The sequence below is a fragment of the Etheostoma spectabile genome, chromosome 1, assembly GCF_008692095.1.
Source record: "Etheostoma spectabile isolate EspeVRDwgs_2016 chromosome 1, UIUC_Espe_1.0, whole genome shotgun sequence".
Lineage (NCBI taxonomy): Eukaryota > Metazoa > Chordata > Actinopteri > Perciformes > Percidae > Etheostoma > Etheostoma spectabile.
In genome coordinates this window covers 24,353,927-24,372,011 of record NC_045733.1, presented here as the reverse complement: position 1 = coordinate 24,372,011, position 18,085 = coordinate 24,353,927, and the positions used below count along the sequence as shown (strand labels likewise).

Below are 18,085 nucleotides of genomic sequence, written 5' to 3'. Positions count from 1 at the left end.
GTGAAATCATTTATTCACATTGAATGCAGCCTTTTTTTTTTTTTATTCCGGCATTGATTTTTTTGTTAAAGATTATTTTTTGGCATTTTAGGCCTTTATTTAAGATGACAGCTTAGACATGAAAGGGGAGAGAGAGGGGGAAAGACATGAAGCAAAGGGATCCAGGACAAACCCGCGGCCGCTGTGGCGAGGACTGACCCTCTCTACATTGGGTGCATGTTCTACCATGTGAGCTACCCAGGCGCCGCAACACCGGCATCGCCTGATTTGATTTGCTCTAAAACATCCGATTTGAATGCCACTGATCACATTTGCTATTAAGCGGGTTTCAAACCGCCGTGCAGCAACTGCCCTGAAAACCACCTACCTGCTGAAGAGTTTCCCAAAAAAGCAAAGTGTTTTTAGACTGCTTCATACTCCTACCTCTGTGATCAAAACCCCTTGCCCTCATTGAAATGACTTGAGGTGGCGAGTTACTGTGTGGCGGTGTGAAAGCCCCTTTATGTTTACTGAGGCAATTTCAGATTAAATATGACAAACTTGCATGCAAACTTTGTCAAACTGTTCTTCAAGAGTGTATTATTTCTTTTGATTTTTATGTTGTAATTCTTAACACAAAATGCAAGAAATCAGGTGCAATGAGGTTGTATGAATAGTAGTTGTTCTAATTGCCAGTCACCTGATCCTGATTGTGCTATGTGTAAAAGGGATGCTTACTGGACAACTGTTCAAAATGACCCAGATGTTTAAACACATTTGCACATACTTTATGCACATTGAAGAAAAGTAGACTTTTATACAATATCTCACTAAATATATTTACATGACATACAATTCGCCATCAGTGCAATACATAGGAATGTTGCATATTTACCAAATGTTAGACTCTTTCCTTCATGAAGAAAAATAACTCTAATGACAGAAGCTGATATAACTAATGTGTAAAGTAACATGTGCAACTTTCATATTGGTTAACAGCTTCACAGGAAATAACAAAAATTACCACCCTATCCATAATCAAATCTAAAGCATTGAAAAAGTAATAGATCACATGTACATATTTATCTTCATACATGTAATGGATTGCTTTTGTACAAATATTTTATATAACTTTGGCAGTTTTTCAGGAACAAAGTTATCGGAAAAATATGAAACAATAATATCAAACTGTCAGCAATGTCATGTAAGCTTGCCTTCCAAAGCTCATGTTCACAGTGGTCATTCAGAAAGGCTGGAAGCTGATGGCTGAAAACAACAAACAAAAAGCCGAAGAAAAAGAAAACTTTTCCATCCTTTCTGCTAAGACTGTTAGCACTGGAGGCTGTCATCATTGTTGTCATGGTTATAAAATTACAAACACCTACGAAGGTTTACATAGCAGTCATCGCCATTTAAAAAAACACGGTCTTTTTTCAGGTTGACTTAAAATACAAACAGTTTGAAGGCAAGGGGACAGGACCCTGCTCGGTGGTCACTGTGGAATCATGGGAGAGACATGACCGAGAAGAGGACATGCACAACAGTGCTGTGTGGAAGAACGTGAAGCCAAAAAACGAGGGTGCAAAATGAAAGACTTTGCAACAATCAAAACGCCACACGGTCAGAAAATGACGTACACCGGACAAAATAATCGAGCAAATTTCAAACATACTAAGTTCACCATAATTCATATACGTTGGTTTTGTTCTTTTTTTTTCACTGGTTTGGCACTTTATTGGAACAAATCTCTGTTCAAAAAGACTAAACGTTGTAAAAAAGGTATTTCATGTCTCGTTAACATAACTCGTAGAATATAGTACTTAATAGTAAGCATACGGTAAGTAAACACTTGTACGTACTGTAGTTTTAAAATGAACATTCCAACAGATGTTTTACGCACATGCACAAAAACAAACAAACAAACACAACCTTGTCTTTCTCTGTCTCTCTCTCTCTCTCTCTCTGTCTCTCTCTCTCTCTCTCTTGGACTGTCTTGCTGCCTCGCCACATTTGGACCTCCTGCGCTTTTCTTTGGACAATCACATTCTCCAGCTTTTATCCAGAGAGAACATCGGCTGCTCCTGCTCCTTCTCCTTTTTCTCTTTATCTCTCATTTAAGACAACACAACTCTTATATTACTGCATTTTTGCAGCACATTATGACACTTCCTCCGCCGAGCGTGTGTCTGTCTTGAGACGCACAAACTCCTTGGCCACCTCATCGTTGGTCCTTTGAGAGAGTATCCTCATGATGGTGAGGCCAGTTTCGTCCATGGAGATGCTCTTCATCAGGGGGTAGCAGGCGGAGCAGCTGCCCTTGTCTGCCAGCTCTCTGAGCTGGATGACCGTCATGCCGATGATGCGGTCCTCACGGGCAAAGCAGTAGTCCTTTACTGAGACGTGCAGCTCGTAGGCCTCCGGACCATGTTCATTACTTAGAACACTGGGAGAAAAAGAGAGAGATGAAACTCAAATTTAAATATGTTCACATGAAGCAAACCCAGTAATATTTTACTATAGTGCAAAAAAGGAAATGATTTAACCCGCATGGTTAATAGAAACGTAGGGTTTACCACATAATGACATGTTCAGATAATGATGTAGTTTTTGGTTATTGTTTAAACTGAATGAAAAGCCCAGTGTCATTCTGAGGGATTGTGCATAAGTTCACACCAATTGCTTTTTGGACACTGACATTCGGCTTTGTTCGCAGTGAATATAACGCGTCAGCAAGAGACTCTGGCTTGCTGACAAATCCCCAGCGGAAAGCCGCCTTATTATACAGAAGGTGTGGATGTGATGAGACAATTCAGTCATATTTTGAAAGGGAAATTAATGTTTCTATTCAAAGGAGCCATTATTCTGAGCCAACTTTTTGTTTTAGGTTGTTTTCTAATTATCCCCAGCAACTTTAATGGCTTCTTGAAATTCAAATGAGAATGGCAGGAGTGATCTACAGTACATGCAGACAACACTGAGTCTGCACTGATCACACTGGTGTTGCTATAACTCAGTCTAAGATCAGTTTAGCACTGTGACTTTAGTTGGCGCAGCTCAGAATGACAGTGTCAAAGAGAAGAAAAGCCTCTAGGTTGCGAAAGCAGTCCCTTGTCTTCCTTCACCAGTTTGAATGCAATGAGCCAAAGTACTGGTAAAGCAATTGCATTCTATTCAATGCTTAGAACAATTGGGAGGACTATCAGTAAGGTTTTTCAGGTATTATGTGGTATATAGGTTGCTGGAGGCTCTTTTGTAGTGTGCAGATAGCATACTGGACTGAATACTAGTGTTTGAAGATACTGCAGCAGTTTAAGGTACAGCATGTAGCAGGTACAGACTATTTTAGGTTGTATGTAGGCAGGCAAAATGCTGCAAAATAATAATATAAAAATATAGTATATGTGTTTACTAGGTAAAAACATCTTCCGCTTGCTCCTCCTTCTCTCCACCTCTGTGACTAACACTAAGGAAGCACGATTACTCACTATTGGAATGTTTCATTGTACTTTGGTGACCAATTGTTATTCTTGGTCTTGGTGCTGAATTTGCGCTTCTTGTCAGCCAGATGTGGTCCTACAGCGTTGACCTCAACAAACGGCCGGAACATGGCGTTTGTTTGCCAGGTGAGGTTGTTCACTGCGACCACTGGAAAATGCAGAGAAAATAATAATTAGTAAAAGTAAAGAAAAATCCATGTCATCTCAACAAGTGTTTTTTTTGGTCTTTTTTTCCCACAGAGAACTGGCTCAATGCAAAAAATGTTGCTGAGATACTGTCTATTTATATTTCTTTTGCATTTTGTTCTGTGGTGGTTGCCAGAGGTAATTCTGGGAAATGTAGAAAATTAAGAAAAAGAAAAAGAAAACGCTAAACTGCATCTCTTCATCCTGTAATAATAGAAACATCCATATATGATTGCTATAGCAACGTAACCGGCAATCATGTCGTCATGGTACTGCTGTCGGCTGATTATAACTGATTACCAGCTGTAGTGCATATGGTGCTACTTCAGTGGGTGGAACAAAAATGATTGCAGCTGTAGGGATGATGAGTCCGATTTTTGTTGCTGACATTAAGGAAACAAATATCAACAGGTATGTTATTATAGCAGTGGACTTCAAAAACAGTAGTTCCTTTTAAACAAGACAAATACAGAATATAGAATTTGTTTTGATGTTGAGCGAATGTGACAAGCCAGGCAGGTAATCACATACAGGAAGGGCCCAGTGCAGCCCCGATTCTTTACAAAATAAAACAACCGAGAGAGAGAGCAAGAGAGAGAGGGAGAGAAAGAGAGAGAGATAGAAAGAGACATGATGAGTGGGGAAAACTGGCAATTGTTGTCTATATTGAGCTGAGTGTGTGTGTGTGTGTGTGTGTCTGTCTATCTGTCCGTAGGTCTCTCTCTCTCTCTCTCTCTCTCTCTCTCAATGTGCCTGATTGCGTCTCTCAATGTGAGAAGTCAAGACAGCTGCCCTGGGACGCGTTCCTATGTCAAAGTGTGTTGTTTGTAACTGTTTGTGAATGTTTTCTGAATATAAAAATTAAAAAAAATAAAATTAAAAAATAAGTCGAGACTCCCCACAAATCTGGCTGTTTTATTTTGAAAGCGTTTATTTTGGTATTTGGCATTTCTGTTCAAATGTATTCACACCTACAAACGTTCAAAGACTGAAATGACGCAAAGCATGTCTGAGTATAGGAAAAGCTCACCCTTCACGCTGACTTTGTGCTCTCCAGTGCCAGGGTGAGAGATGAGATTCACCTGCATCGACACCTCCCCCACGGATCCGTTGGATGACTGACCTGGACACACACCAAAAACAATAACAAGAAAATTGGCATAATGAAAATCTGAGAAAATGGAGGAGTGACAGAGATGGAGCCAGAGAGAGAGAGAGAGAGGATAAAAGAACAGGATTCAAAACTGTGGGTGCAGCGTTTTGTGGATAAGGTATCTATAAACTGATCCACAATGTGGTGTAACAACACCTCTCTGTGTCAAAGCTGAAATCCAAAACCCAAGAACAACAGTAGGGAAGTACACTTGATTTTATCCCCATGGCCGCCCAGTAGGACACACAGCCAGGGGTTTTTCTTGAGGTTGAGAAAAAAAAAGCTTGAGCTTGAGGCTGAACAAGAGGGAAAAAAAGAAACATGAAATAATCTGCCTGGTTTGAAGGCCATGCTGGAGGCAGATGGTGTGTAGGGATGCACTAAGTAAATAACGCTTTGCACAATGAAATCACAACGGTTCAACAGAAATACAAACAAAACATTGGAGTTGACTACATGCAGACAACTCAAGTGGAAGTGAAAGTTCTGTCAGGTCCATTAAGTCAAGAACAATGCAGACAATAAAAATGCTTTAAGAAATTTTATTGAATGAATTATGAATTAAATTTGGCGGTATGGCTCTGTTCAGAGGCGTCCCCTGTCCTTTCATCAGCACCATGAAAGAGCAGAGCGTCAGCGGAAGCAGTAAGCTTCACAGTTAAGCCACTGGACTTATAAGAAATTGAACTGAGCAATGGCACCACACACTTTAGCTATGTGCTAAAATAACTGTTATGAATTAGTAGGTTGTGTGTGTTTCTGACTGGAGTCAGAGACAAGACACTGCCAGTAAATGCCTTTATGTAAACATGTAAGGGCATGTACACAGCTGACACTGGAATGGGTAGTTTGAGGGACAAGGCAGGGCAGAGTGTGAATAAGATGAATGGCACATCAGGAAAGCAAAAGAAGATCAAACAAAGGTGGCAGCGAGGAGGGTCAGCAGATTAGTGAAGATGCTAACAAAAGGAGGTAACGATAAGAGAGATGAGAATTAGGCATTCATGGTTGCAATAGCAATACTTTACTCTTAACCTTCACAAAATGACACATCAACACAAGATTCCTTTATAAGCAGAAAGCTGTGGAATATTCACACGAAAAATTCTAAAAGAAGAAAGATGTGTTTATTTTTGCTAGTACTGCCTTGCATTGTAGCTTAAAGCAGCTATAAAACTCCAGTCGCTCCCTAAGAAAGAGAAAAAGACTCCTGCAAGAATGGACTAGTGCATGGCTTGGTCTAAATGTGTCAGAGCACAGTGGTGAATGATCAAATTGTCCACTGTGCTTCATCAAGCATCAGCACATCTCCACACTGTTTACTGACCTAATGCACATCTGCCACCTCACAAACTCCACTTACAGGCATCACATCGGACCATCTCGGATAAAGAGTGACAACAGTGTGTCAACTCAGAGTAAGGAAGAGGAGAAACACAATGACCAATTTTAAAATAGCACACAGTAAAACACTGTGCGTCTATGCCCATCTGCCAGTCAGTGAGAGCGAGAACGCTAGTTGGGCCTGGCTGACTAGCTAGCTCCCATTGCCATTCTGTTTCCTGCTGCCTGCCTATGCAGTGTTCTGCAAGAATGAACACAATGAGGCAACCGGGAGCTTAAAGCTTCAACGCCCCACTGGGCTGAAATTCCCTCTCAAATCTCTCCGAAACACCTATATGTATTTGTTACAAAAAGAGGAAAAAAAGGTTCCATATAGAGACAGATGAATGTGACAACAACAAATAAAAGTGGGTTGGTCGTGATGGAGGGAGAGAGCAGAAAGAGGAATTTATACATTTACTGTACACTACACATGCTTCTGTCATGACAGTGTTTCTAATAACAGAGAGAGAGGGAGAGAAATAGAGCATGGGAGCATTCAAGCCCCTCAGGGAATGGGGTGAAGTGGCTGCTGAAAACTTTTTTTTCTTTTGCTTTTTTTCAGTTATTCTTTTACAGTGAAAGAGATAAAGGACTGAAACAGCGAGGGGAAATGCAATCAAGGCAATGTCCCTTGCACATATAAGCCTAAAGAAAACAAAGTGACACAGAGTGATCTTCAGAACACACATACTGTTATGTAAGGGATCTTAGACTGATGGGAAAACAGAACTATGTGGAGGTTAAAATGAGCCTGGACTGGAGTCGCATTATTTTCAATCAATTCTAAATACCAACAGAAGCAGCTAGTGATAAGGTGGTAATAAGGCTTTCCCTCTTACTCATCACTTAACGAGTTGTTATAGAAGTGAAAGGTTTCAACAGCAACAGCAACCAATCCCAATGTGAATTTTATTATCAGAGTTTATCAAGTTTATTTAAATAATGTTTACTAACTACAGCAGTGTCTGAAGAACGTGCTAAACACCTGTGGTAAAATGTGCTACGTTTACTATCTAAACATCTTTTAGCATCACTTGGTCTTGCTTACATTTCTTACCTTTATAGCAGCTTTCTTTTGGTCCTAATCTACCCCGGTGGAAACTTTCTATGGTCACAGAACACAGCTCTTTACCTTAAAGTTTTTCATTATTTGAATGCTGAAGTAATTCCATCCACTCCCTGTACTGAAACATAATTGAGTCTGGCCTTGGCTAGATCATTACCTTGAGAGGTTTGGGTGCATATATATTTCTTGATCAAGGCATCTGTAGGTTGAGTGTAAAGGCTGAGAGCATATTTGAGAGACTTCATATCGGGGCTCTTTTCGAGGAAGGTTTTCTTCAGCCCATTTCCTCCAGCATGGAAGTATTGCTGAAAAACAAACAAAAAACAGTAAAGATTTACAATTTTCCAAGGTGATGGGAAAAGTTTGGAATAAATTTAAACATGATGGCAACCTCCTTTGAGTGTAAACATGTAAGCAAGTTACACTTGGCTAAGAGAATAGCCTAGGATCATGTGGACAGTATACATTTTACAAGGCGGTGCAAACACATAAAAAGACCAGACAAGAGACAGCAGTAATAGCCACTTGTGTAGCTAATTACCATAAATTTAAATCCAAAACCTATGCTTGGATGGTTAATGCACATTTTGTGCTGATAAGCCTGATAGCTGAGGACAGACAAGGCTTTGTTTTCTTTTCAAATGCTGTCAACTATCCCACATGTGGAAGGTGGGAGGGCGGCCTCGGACAGATCTTATTAAGAAAGGTGCTGCTAAAAAGAAGTGAAGATGAAGCACTTGGAGACATAGTCATAAACCCCTAGCCTTTGTTATTTTGTGTTTATGTGTTTAATTAGCTCTCCTCTGTAACACATTATCATTATAGGAAAAAAATAGTATTTGTTGAAGTGTTTGCAGAGTTAGTGCAGGGTCTGTTGTCTTGATCAAAGTTAAATAGTTGACACACAATTATCTAATACACTTAGAGGCACTGGACAAAAAAGAAATAAAACCGTATAATAAAAGAGAAAATCTTCATCACACATAAAATGACGCTCCCAATAGGGACTGGTTGGTAAAAATGTTTGGCATGGTGTCAGGTCTATACTTGGGGATTGACTCAGCACAGTAGGAGAAACTGATTTGTGTGAGGGATATATTGTGTGTAGCAATAAACTGTTTATTTACAGCATTACTAATATTTTATTAATTATAATTTAATTGTTTGTTAACAGTAAAATGACGATTTACTAACAGTTAAATGACTAAAGATGAATTAACCATCAATTTAAAACTATTAATGATGGCTATTTTAAAGTGTTACCCAGGCATGTATTAAATACAGACATACAGTATATATTTACACCATACACCATTCTAATCACCTACCCATGGCATTATAACCGATGAACCGAAGTATAATGGTTGAGGGAAATTTTGCTTGATGTTGGAAAGAAGCCCATAGTGTTTTTATTGGGCTACAATGCTGCATTCCCTCTGGCAAAACCTGCAGCCAACCCCGCAGAATCAAATCAAAACCTCACCCTGCCTCTGGCAAAATTGCCTGTCAAACTGTCATCCTTCCTATCCTCCATGTGAGGTTACACACCTCTCTCGGGTCTAAGATACATCTACGCAAAAAGGTACTCCCACATTCTTTCCATATATAGTATGTAATACCTATATTACTCTTATATTAATCTATAATGATGTGTAGCCCATCCACACACAAATATATCTAGCACAACTAAGCTGGATTTGGTGAGAAAAAAGCTGCCATTATTCTACAATCACTCAGAGGTCAAGTTTAAGAAAGGAATCAATAGTGCATTATTGGGGATCAGTTAAATGGACTGCATGCCATCTTTCATCACAAATGCACAGCTCTATGGGCAAGACTATTTACCCATTATCTTACCCATTAGATTTTACAGGTTCAAAGTTCAGTCTGGATAAAATATTGTCAGTGGGATAATCACTAAAGGCACTAATGCCCAAACTATCGAGTATATATACTGTGTCTAAGCCACTGCATTTATATATCCCTGGCTCCTTAGTAAAATAGGCTATCATTGGGGCAACATTTTCACTCATTAGTGAAATACTAGTAGTATACAGCCAACAGTGTAATCGACAGAACTCACCTTGATGGTGGGAAGCACGAGGTCCATGGCTGCACACTGTCGTGGAGTCAGACTTCTGGCTTCTTCTCGAGTTACATGCTCCTGGAGGGATATCAGATCAAGTCAAACTCTCTACAGTTGGCAAAACCGTACAAAAAAGTTGCTTTTGAATGATTTATATTTTAAGAAGTTTCTCCAGTTTAGTGGTAATGACCTTAGGTGAGCCATAGTACGTGAGATTGAGCATTTACTGCTTACAAAACAGGACAAATTGCAGTCATTTAAACTGCAGTGTGTCTAAAAAATGTAAGTCTTGCTGCCTCACACAAGTTCTAAAAATCTATTTAAATAATGGAAAAAAAATTTAGTCAATTCTAATTGAATTTTTTTCCTGATTTGAGAATGGATTACAGCAAATAACTTCTGGCACAGCCTAATTTCCCAGGTGTGTCAATTTTAAGGCATACATAAAAAGGGCATTAATGTTTTATGAAAGGGGTTTGGAAGAAACTCAATCACTGATGCAAACACTGCTACAAACCTTGGTCCTAATCTACATAATTTCATGTGTCTGGCCCCTTGTGTGTAAAAAAGTCTTGGTGTTAGTTGCTAAGATTTGATCAACAAAAACACACTAGAAGATGTGGGTACAATGTGCAGCACACAGATATGCACGTACCATCCATAAAATTTGAGGCTGCAGATGAATGTCTTGATATGTCTTTTGTATTCACACTATATACTATACAGTATATATACTGTATATGTATAGATTTAGTCAACAAAAAGTTTGTTTTAAACCAGATTTAAAGAGCTTGTGTGAGACAGAAAATGCTTTAATCAACATCTGCGCCAAGATGTTGTGTTTTTTATGCCAAAATTGCACTGGGCCCACTTGATTTGTATTGACTCAGTTCGAATCAAATCTTTCTGTGAAAACAAAGTAATGGCGAGCCCACAACTAACTAAAGGCTGCAGGCAGAATTAAATACTTCTCTCCAATAAAACCCCCATAATGCAGATGTATGGACACAGCTTGTTATTTGATGAAATAAGGCCCTTTATTTGGATAAAAAAGTTTTTGTGCAAATTGAATTATTTGCTTGATTTCTAATATTACTACTTATGATTCCAGAATTATATATTCTCTCAAATAAATGTTTATCTACCAAAACAGAAGCCGATCAAACACTACAAATCCTTCTATGTATATATATGTTTAGGCAGATAAGTGCAGCCCAAAAATGACCATGGGATTTGTAAGGCTCAAAGGACATGATTGTCACTCATAATTATAAAGGACAAGATGACTAGGAAACCACTTTAATGGTTTGGCAGGACTGACGTACTGTACCTAGAAGTTCCCACAAAGAACATCTAACAGACACAAAACACAAACATCAGTAAGAACATTCCAAGTAAAACACACACACGCACACACACACAAATGCAGATAAACACACATTCAGTTGGTATTCCCCCTCCTGTATGACTCAGAGCTAATATACCTCTCTGAGGTACTGTCATACAGTCGTTGTTAGTGGAACCACAATGTTACCACTGATTCGTTCCAATGCCTCACCACACAGAGCTCGTGGGATTAAACATCCTCCGGTCACATCAGGAATTAGATACCAGCCTGGCTAGTGTTGCACTAACTTACACTGCACAATACAAATGCCTACAGTAGCTTACAGGATGTTCTTCCAAATTACATATTCCATCTATCCACATTTGTAAAAAAAAACAAAAAAACAATTAGGTGCAGGTTCTAACTGATCCTTTTACATACATTGCCCTAAAACAATTATTGACTGTGTACTTTATAATTGTGTTAGCTTGTCATGATGTTATTCATGTGGACCTTTAGTTACATATCTGGCCAGCTACAAAAAGACTGTGGTGAGTTTCTTGTAGTGCGTTAGTCTGTATAAATCTGTATTATCTCTAATGCCTCTGATATACCGTTTACAATATAATACATTATCAATGTCAGCATAATTAGAGATGTCGTGTTTTACTGCGATTACACGAGTTGGCTAAATTTAGAAAAACTCGCCTGGGATTCATCCAAAAATTACCTTCAGTTTGGACAGCTGTCCCAAGTCCTTGGCTGCATTGAATATCATCTGAGCTCCTTGCTGTTGGACAGACAGATGTTTTTCCATTAAGCAAGGGAAATAATGTTGCAAACACTGAATAGATAAATTTCAAAACAATTATTATGCGAACAAACTAAGCAACAGAATATGATGCCTTAATGTGATATTGTTGAACTTAAACATTTAACACTTAAACATGGATTCTTTCTTGTAATTGTGTTTAAAGCTGCACTAGTTATTTTGTAAAAGGGCAGAGGCAAAAATGTCAACAAACCGCTTGACATGATGGCATTAAACTACACTTTCCATTGACAGCAATAACAAAGGAGTAAATAAAATATAGCTGAGGTGAAAAATGTCAACCCAGCTCCAAGAGAAGGATTAACAATTCACTCCACTTGTGTGAAGATTTAGACATGCCATGTTTAATCTTCTGTACAGCAATTTGTATGTTATGAGGGAGTATGAGAGAGCTGAACAGATGGAGGAAATGAGATAGAGACAGGTGGAGAAGAGGAGGGAGGTGGAGGGCAGGCCAAGAGATGAAAAGAATAACAGAAATAGGAAAAAGACAGATAAATGATTAAACTCACACTCTGGTCACTCAATGGAGGCAGAACAATTGTTCTCTCGATAGTGTTCAGCACGATTTTCCATAGCTCTTTGAGGACTCGTTTCAGCACAGTCTTCTCACAAATCTTGGCAAATAACATCAAACTGCAAAGCGACAAAAGAAGGGCATTTGTCAGGTCAACACTCGGAGCACGCGTCTCAAACTGAGCCAACATGACTGAAAGCTCCAACAAGTGATGACGCTTTCATGAATTGTATAATGAAATAAAGAAAACCACCTGTGATTCATAGAACAAAGGCAGGCGATTTATGCTTTTAATCTCATCTATTGTGCAAGCAAGGTCTCAGAGACAGGAAGAAGGATTTGGTATTTCCATATCATTAAGAGGATTCCCTGTAATACCCCATTGGCCTCAATGTCTCTTTGACAAATGGTTGAGAGCGATTCCCAGAATCCCATAGAAGTAAATGCAGTTGCTAGGATGAATTCACAGAATTCACATTCAGAAATAGCTGGTCTCTTTTTTCTAATAAAAACAAATGTAAAATGGTAGTTTTGACACATGGCCATCATTAGGTAGTAAGGAAGGACTCACCATAGTTGATATTGTACTTTAGTGGTCCCTAACACATTGCAATTAATCAAATAACTAGAGCCAAGTGACATGCAGTAAACCTGAGATTTTTGGACGCCCCTGTGGTTTGGGAACCTGGGCAAGTTGCCCACTTTTCCCAGTTGGTTAGCCTAGTCTTGGCTGTACAAGAAGACGGCCCATACTTTTAACTGAACATACAGATGAATGGGTAGAGATGACTGAAATTTGTGTCTTTATTAATTAACCTGACATTATAGATTCTGATACAACCACACCACACCAAAATGAGCAGTGGCTATAATAAGATAATCTTTTATTAGTCCCACAGTAGGGACATTTGAATCACTAAAGTGTTCAGAAGGTGCTGTCACACTAGAGGTTTTTCGATTTCATTTCTATTCCATTTCACTTCGCACAGAGTTCAATCTGACCCAACTTTGACACCAGCAAGTTCAAATGAGAGGGTGGGATTGGTCTTTTAGTAAACATTTTATCATTGGTGATATAACTGAAATAATACAAGCAGCAAAAAATAAGTGAGTGAAAAAGACAGGGGTTAACACAGTAAAGTAATTAAATTGAATCCTGACTATACTTTCCAACTTTGTGGACAGCTGTTGTTAGCCCACTAGCCATGCTAGTTGCCAATGCCGATGCAACCCTATTCCTTCTTCTTCCTGTCCCGTGTCCTTTTCTTCACACCATCACGCAAGTAAATGTCACCAGGGGATGTCCTATCCTGACATCACATCAACGCCAACACTCTCAAACTTGATGGAAAAGGATGGTGAGCCTATTGACTCTTGAATTAATGACTTTAATTTGCTTTGCAAAAGAGGTTAGCACTTACTGAAGACCAAAGTACAAAACTGCCTCACATGTTAGAAGTTAAACTCTGAACTTGCATTCAGTATGTACCCACTTTTTATCGAGGAGGTCCATAAGAGGCCGGAGGACAGTCTCAGCGTCCATGGCAGGGTTGCTTCCTTTGGCCGTACCCTTCATCTGAACCAGCTCCTGGTTCATCTGCTTCACACAGTCCTCAATCACACCTTTGAAACTGTGTGATGGAAAACAACAATCCTTTAAATCCTTAGCTACTGGGTACAAATTTCTGGCTGCAGTAGCATATATGATTATTATTGAAAATATGTTCAGAGCTGTCTTTTGTTTAAGCTAAAATGTTTAACCACTTGCTTTGTTCACAAAGCATTAGTTTGAGTCGAATATATTTTGAGTTAATGTCCATCAATAACCAAGCAATCTTGTAGTAGAATTAATCGTAATGAAAATGATCCCACACACATGCGCACACACACGCACACGCACGCACGCACGCACGCACACACACACGCACACACACACACACACACACGCACGCACGCACACACACACAAACACACACACACGTTACGTCACACTAATGCTCACCTGGAGCCAAACACTCCGCTGAGCTCATCCAGCACCGTGTTGAGTTTATTCTGCAGCTCCTTTAGCAGATCACTGGCCTCTGCATCCAGCTGTCAGTGGAAGATGGACAGTTACTACATCATTACACTCCATACAATAGCCCACACTGAGAGCTCAGCTCTGAATCTCTGCCTCAACTGGGGTGGGGGTTTTAGGGCGGAGAGGACAGGCACAGAGGAGAGGTAACCTGCCTCTCTGGTGGCCTCCCACTCATTCTGCCTGCCATCTGTGCCAAGCGACGTTCTGAATACAAATGGACGGCTCACCTCCGAGCGCTGCAATGATGACTGCTTGCCGAGTCATAAGACACGGTGTCAGCAAAGAAGCAGCCAACTAGGGGTCTCTTAAAAGGGAATATTTCTGTGCACTACTACACAAGTTACAGTAGAGCAAGTATGCTGTCAGACAGCCTCGACATTGTAGAATTTTAAGGGAATAAAGCTCACTGTCATATATACATAGATCCTTGTAACTACACATGCTCTTCTGATACTGAAATCCTTTGATTGAATTATTATGTTTAGGAAGGAAATTGTTGCTGCATGTCAAATTCATTTGAGTGCAACTTTATTATTTAGGATATGATGTTGTATCTAGATTACTTTCTGTAGCTATACACTGCTACAAGCCTCTCAAATCCACATACTATGTGCCTACATATCTAGTTGGATTCACTGAAAAATCTGACTTGACCTTGCAATGAACAATTTTAAATACCAGCTCACATAAACACAATTGATTCATAGCATGTATGTGCCCATGCATGGCATGTGTTGGGTTTCTGCGGCGCCATATTTACGTATGTGCATGTGATGGATGTGCAGATTTTTTGGTGTTGGGTATATTTTGCAAAAATGCATGGGTGGATGTAGGATATTTGTGCCTTGCTGTGTGTATTGTGTGCCATTAAGTAACTGCATGTATGAGTGCATCTGTATCACTGTTTGACACGTTCGCCATGTATAAATGTCCAAATATTGATGTTTTGGATGGGGGTGGAGAACACACATCGCTAAGGCACGGTGCCTGCGATGGATGTGTGAGGCCAAGCACAGCACCACATGCACGACAGATCGCCATATTAGAACCGATAAGCTTAACCAAGGAGTCGCTCATCTCACACATTATAATGTTATGATGGCTCAGCTGTGAAGCGGATGTGTAAACTAAACCTTTTATAAACATTGGTATTCTGCAGACATGCCTCTATGTGCAGCTCAAACGGGATAGATGTATACGTGTGTTTGTGTATTCCCATGTGCACACTTCGCACCGCTGTCACTTCAATGGAAATGCATGCAAGAGTTTTCTGTCACAGAGTAAATTGACCACAGAGGTTGGAGTTGTTGTTTAACTCTTTGAGTAAGGGTTAACATCTTTTCAAGTGAAAGCAGAAAAAATACCGTAGGCCTTGGTCTTTTATCAGTTCCTTGTGGCCTGGGGACAGATTTAGACTGGGCTCTAATCTGCAACCTGGCAGTCTCTGAAATTGAGATTCTCTGGGGTGTTTTCCAAGAACACTATGTCTAAATGGGAATGCTGCTACAGGAAATTCACACTGTTGTCCGATACACCAAGGCACCTGTCGCCTGCTGAGAGGAGAAAATTCCATTCTGAATCCTTGTGGTTTTTAATGCTTCAATCATAATTCTACCTGAAGACTGCAATCCTGTCTGAAAGGCCTCAATTCAAAGGTGCTTTGACTTGCCAAGTGAGACAGTTTTGTCGTTCAAAGATTCAGCTTCTGAAAGTTTGGTTAATAAAAGTCTTTCATTAGCTTAAGAAATGGATATAATGAGAGAAAAAAAGGTGAATGTTATACACATTACTGGATACTATAAATATATAAATATATTTCTGGTGTCTAATGCCTTTCACTCATCATAGCTGGTTTGACTCCATGTTGACTGACATCCAGAGTCCTCCAGAGTGCACAAACTCTCCCCTGGCTTACAGCCTATCAACAGCAGCCCAGCCTTGCTTCCCTTTGCCTGTTTCAACAATACAATATCTACTCACTGGCAGGTTGTTGTTCTGAAACGTAGTTTGTCCTAAACAGTGACAAATACATAAGGGTTTTATAAACCACCATCTCTAAAGTGAAAAAAGCATATTAGCAAACAGGCCGACAACCAAAATAAAGCCAGATACTAATCAGGGGAAATCGGTTCATGATGATTCCATAAATGTGGGGACTGTAAGAGATTATTGTTAATCTATCTTATTGGTAATGCTATGATAACAGCTCTTGGTAATTACATTGGTTCTCTGGGTGGTAATTGCTGATAGGGAACTATTCTGTAATGAATAGGCTACTGTGCAGAGAGGAAACTAATGGAAAACTTTCACCTCAAATACACATAGGCTGTATAATTAGTTTGCAAGGGAAATTACTTAGGACGTTCTTAAAGATATACCTGATTGTCCATTAACAATGAACATCCATAATTTTACTTTTCAAAGGGATGTATAGACTTCTGGTGTCATTATTCTTCAGACAATAATGGGCTGGGAGTGATCCAGGTCTAGAGCAGCTAACTGTGGGGAGGTACCACGTCAGCCGAGGGCACAGCTGGAGAGATTTGTAAGTGTTTGAAAAGCTCATTAAACACGGTCTGAAAAATCCTGTCTGAACATTTTGTGGCTGCAGCCTGGGAAATGGATAAAGATGATCAAAATCACAGCCAGCAATTTGGCGAGCCTCTGACACATTGTCCACAAAAGTGGACAACGAACTAAAATAAATATTGCACTTGTAAATTAGCTATGGATAGAGACGTGGCTCTACGGAAAATAAAAGCAAGCTAAAAATAAAGATGGATCGGGTGGGTTTAGCCACTATCCCCAAAGCGCTGGGGATGGTGAGCTTGAGCAGCCTGTCCAGAGGGGTGATGGGTAATTCAGATTCCATATGCTCTGTGGCACATGCTGCTAGAGGGGGTGGAGGAGGGGAGTGAAAAGCGTAGGAGCGTGTGGGGTGGTGGGGAGGCACATAGGGCGAGGGCGTGCTTTTTTATATCATTCAGTAAATGTTGGGAAGGGGTGTTGAAGAGTCCTATCACACACCTTACAGAAGGACACAACCCCTTCCTCCTGGAGACAGAGAAAGAGAGCACAGAAAGGAAATGGGGGGGAAACAGAAGACACAACGACAGGAGACAAAACGCAAGGCAAGACAGGCGTTAGATACTGGAGAGACAAATGCATGCAAGTCATAAGAAGCCATGGCTGCTGCTTCTCAGGTTAGACTGACAGGGAAAATAATCAACGGTGTTTCAAACCCAACACAGATGTATAGGGGTATAACTCAATACTTACAAAAGGGCAACATGTGTTATACACAAGGGGGGTAAGATGTAGGAAAATAGTGATGTGGTACAAAGAAAGTTATTGAGGAACTGTAGTAGAGGTAGAAGTCGAAATGGTGATATTAGCAAACTGAACTACATGTCAGATTAGTCTATTGGATGGTTAAGTACAGAGCTGATGGAAGGATTACAGCACAGCATCACTGTTGGGGTCAATTCACTTTCACTTCATGCAAATGTCCTCTGAAATTATCATTTACATGATCATGACACAGCATTTATTTCACAGCAGAGAGCTGATCTGAGGATGAATGTTTAAGCCTTAATATGAACTGGCACCAACCTTGCCGAGGTGTCCTTCAGGAAGACACTGAATCCTTTGAAACCCTGGGGACACTGTTCTTTAGCTAACCTTGTGATTTGATCTTGCAGTGGAAGGATGCAGATCATTGCATTACTACATTGTAATAATTCACATTTTATATGCCTTTTCTTAAACTTCTTTTAATTCTGGAATATAGAAATCCAATTAATTCAAGTGAAAGCGAATTGCCTCAAAACTTGACACAGACACAGCAGACAGATGCACTTTGATAGGCACAGACCTGTTTGCCACCCATGGACTCAAACATCTTCTCCAGTTGGACTCGGAGCTGCTGAATGTTGTTGAGGATGATGCAGGGCTGTAAAAATACAAGAATTAATAC

General features: G+C 39.9%; 1 protein-coding gene across 6 annotated transcripts in view; it reads right to left on the bottom strand.

Moving 5' to 3' along the window:
* Positions 1-745: 745 nt before the first annotated feature.
* Positions 746-18,085, bottom strand: part of unc13c (unc-13 homolog C (C. elegans)) — a 103,523-nt gene continuing 86,183 nt past the window's right edge. For 3 of the 6 annotated variants that reach the window (XM_032507029.1, XM_032507062.1, XM_032507095.1), the window contains 11 exons: positions 17,984-18,061; positions 17,137-17,163; positions 14,032-14,120; positions 13,523-13,660; positions 12,025-12,148; positions 11,411-11,470; positions 9,351-9,431; positions 7,425-7,572; positions 4,693-4,785; positions 3,465-3,624; positions 746-2,422 (listed from right to left, as the gene is read on the bottom strand). In XM_032507029.1, the coding sequence (XP_032362920.1) occupies positions 2,137-2,422; positions 3,465-3,624; positions 4,693-4,785; positions 7,425-7,572; positions 9,351-9,431; positions 11,411-11,470; positions 12,025-12,148; positions 13,523-13,660; positions 14,032-14,120; positions 17,137-17,163; positions 17,984-18,061 (1,284 nt within the window). In that variant the 3' untranslated portion in view covers positions 746-2,136. The remainder of the gene's footprint in view (positions 2,423-3,464; positions 3,625-4,692; positions 4,786-7,424; positions 7,573-9,350; positions 9,432-11,410; positions 11,471-12,024; positions 12,149-13,522; positions 13,661-14,031; positions 14,121-17,136; positions 17,164-17,983; positions 18,062-18,085) is intronic. The other 3 variants (XM_032507140.1, XM_032507162.1, XM_032507195.1) reach the window with 2 other exon arrangements.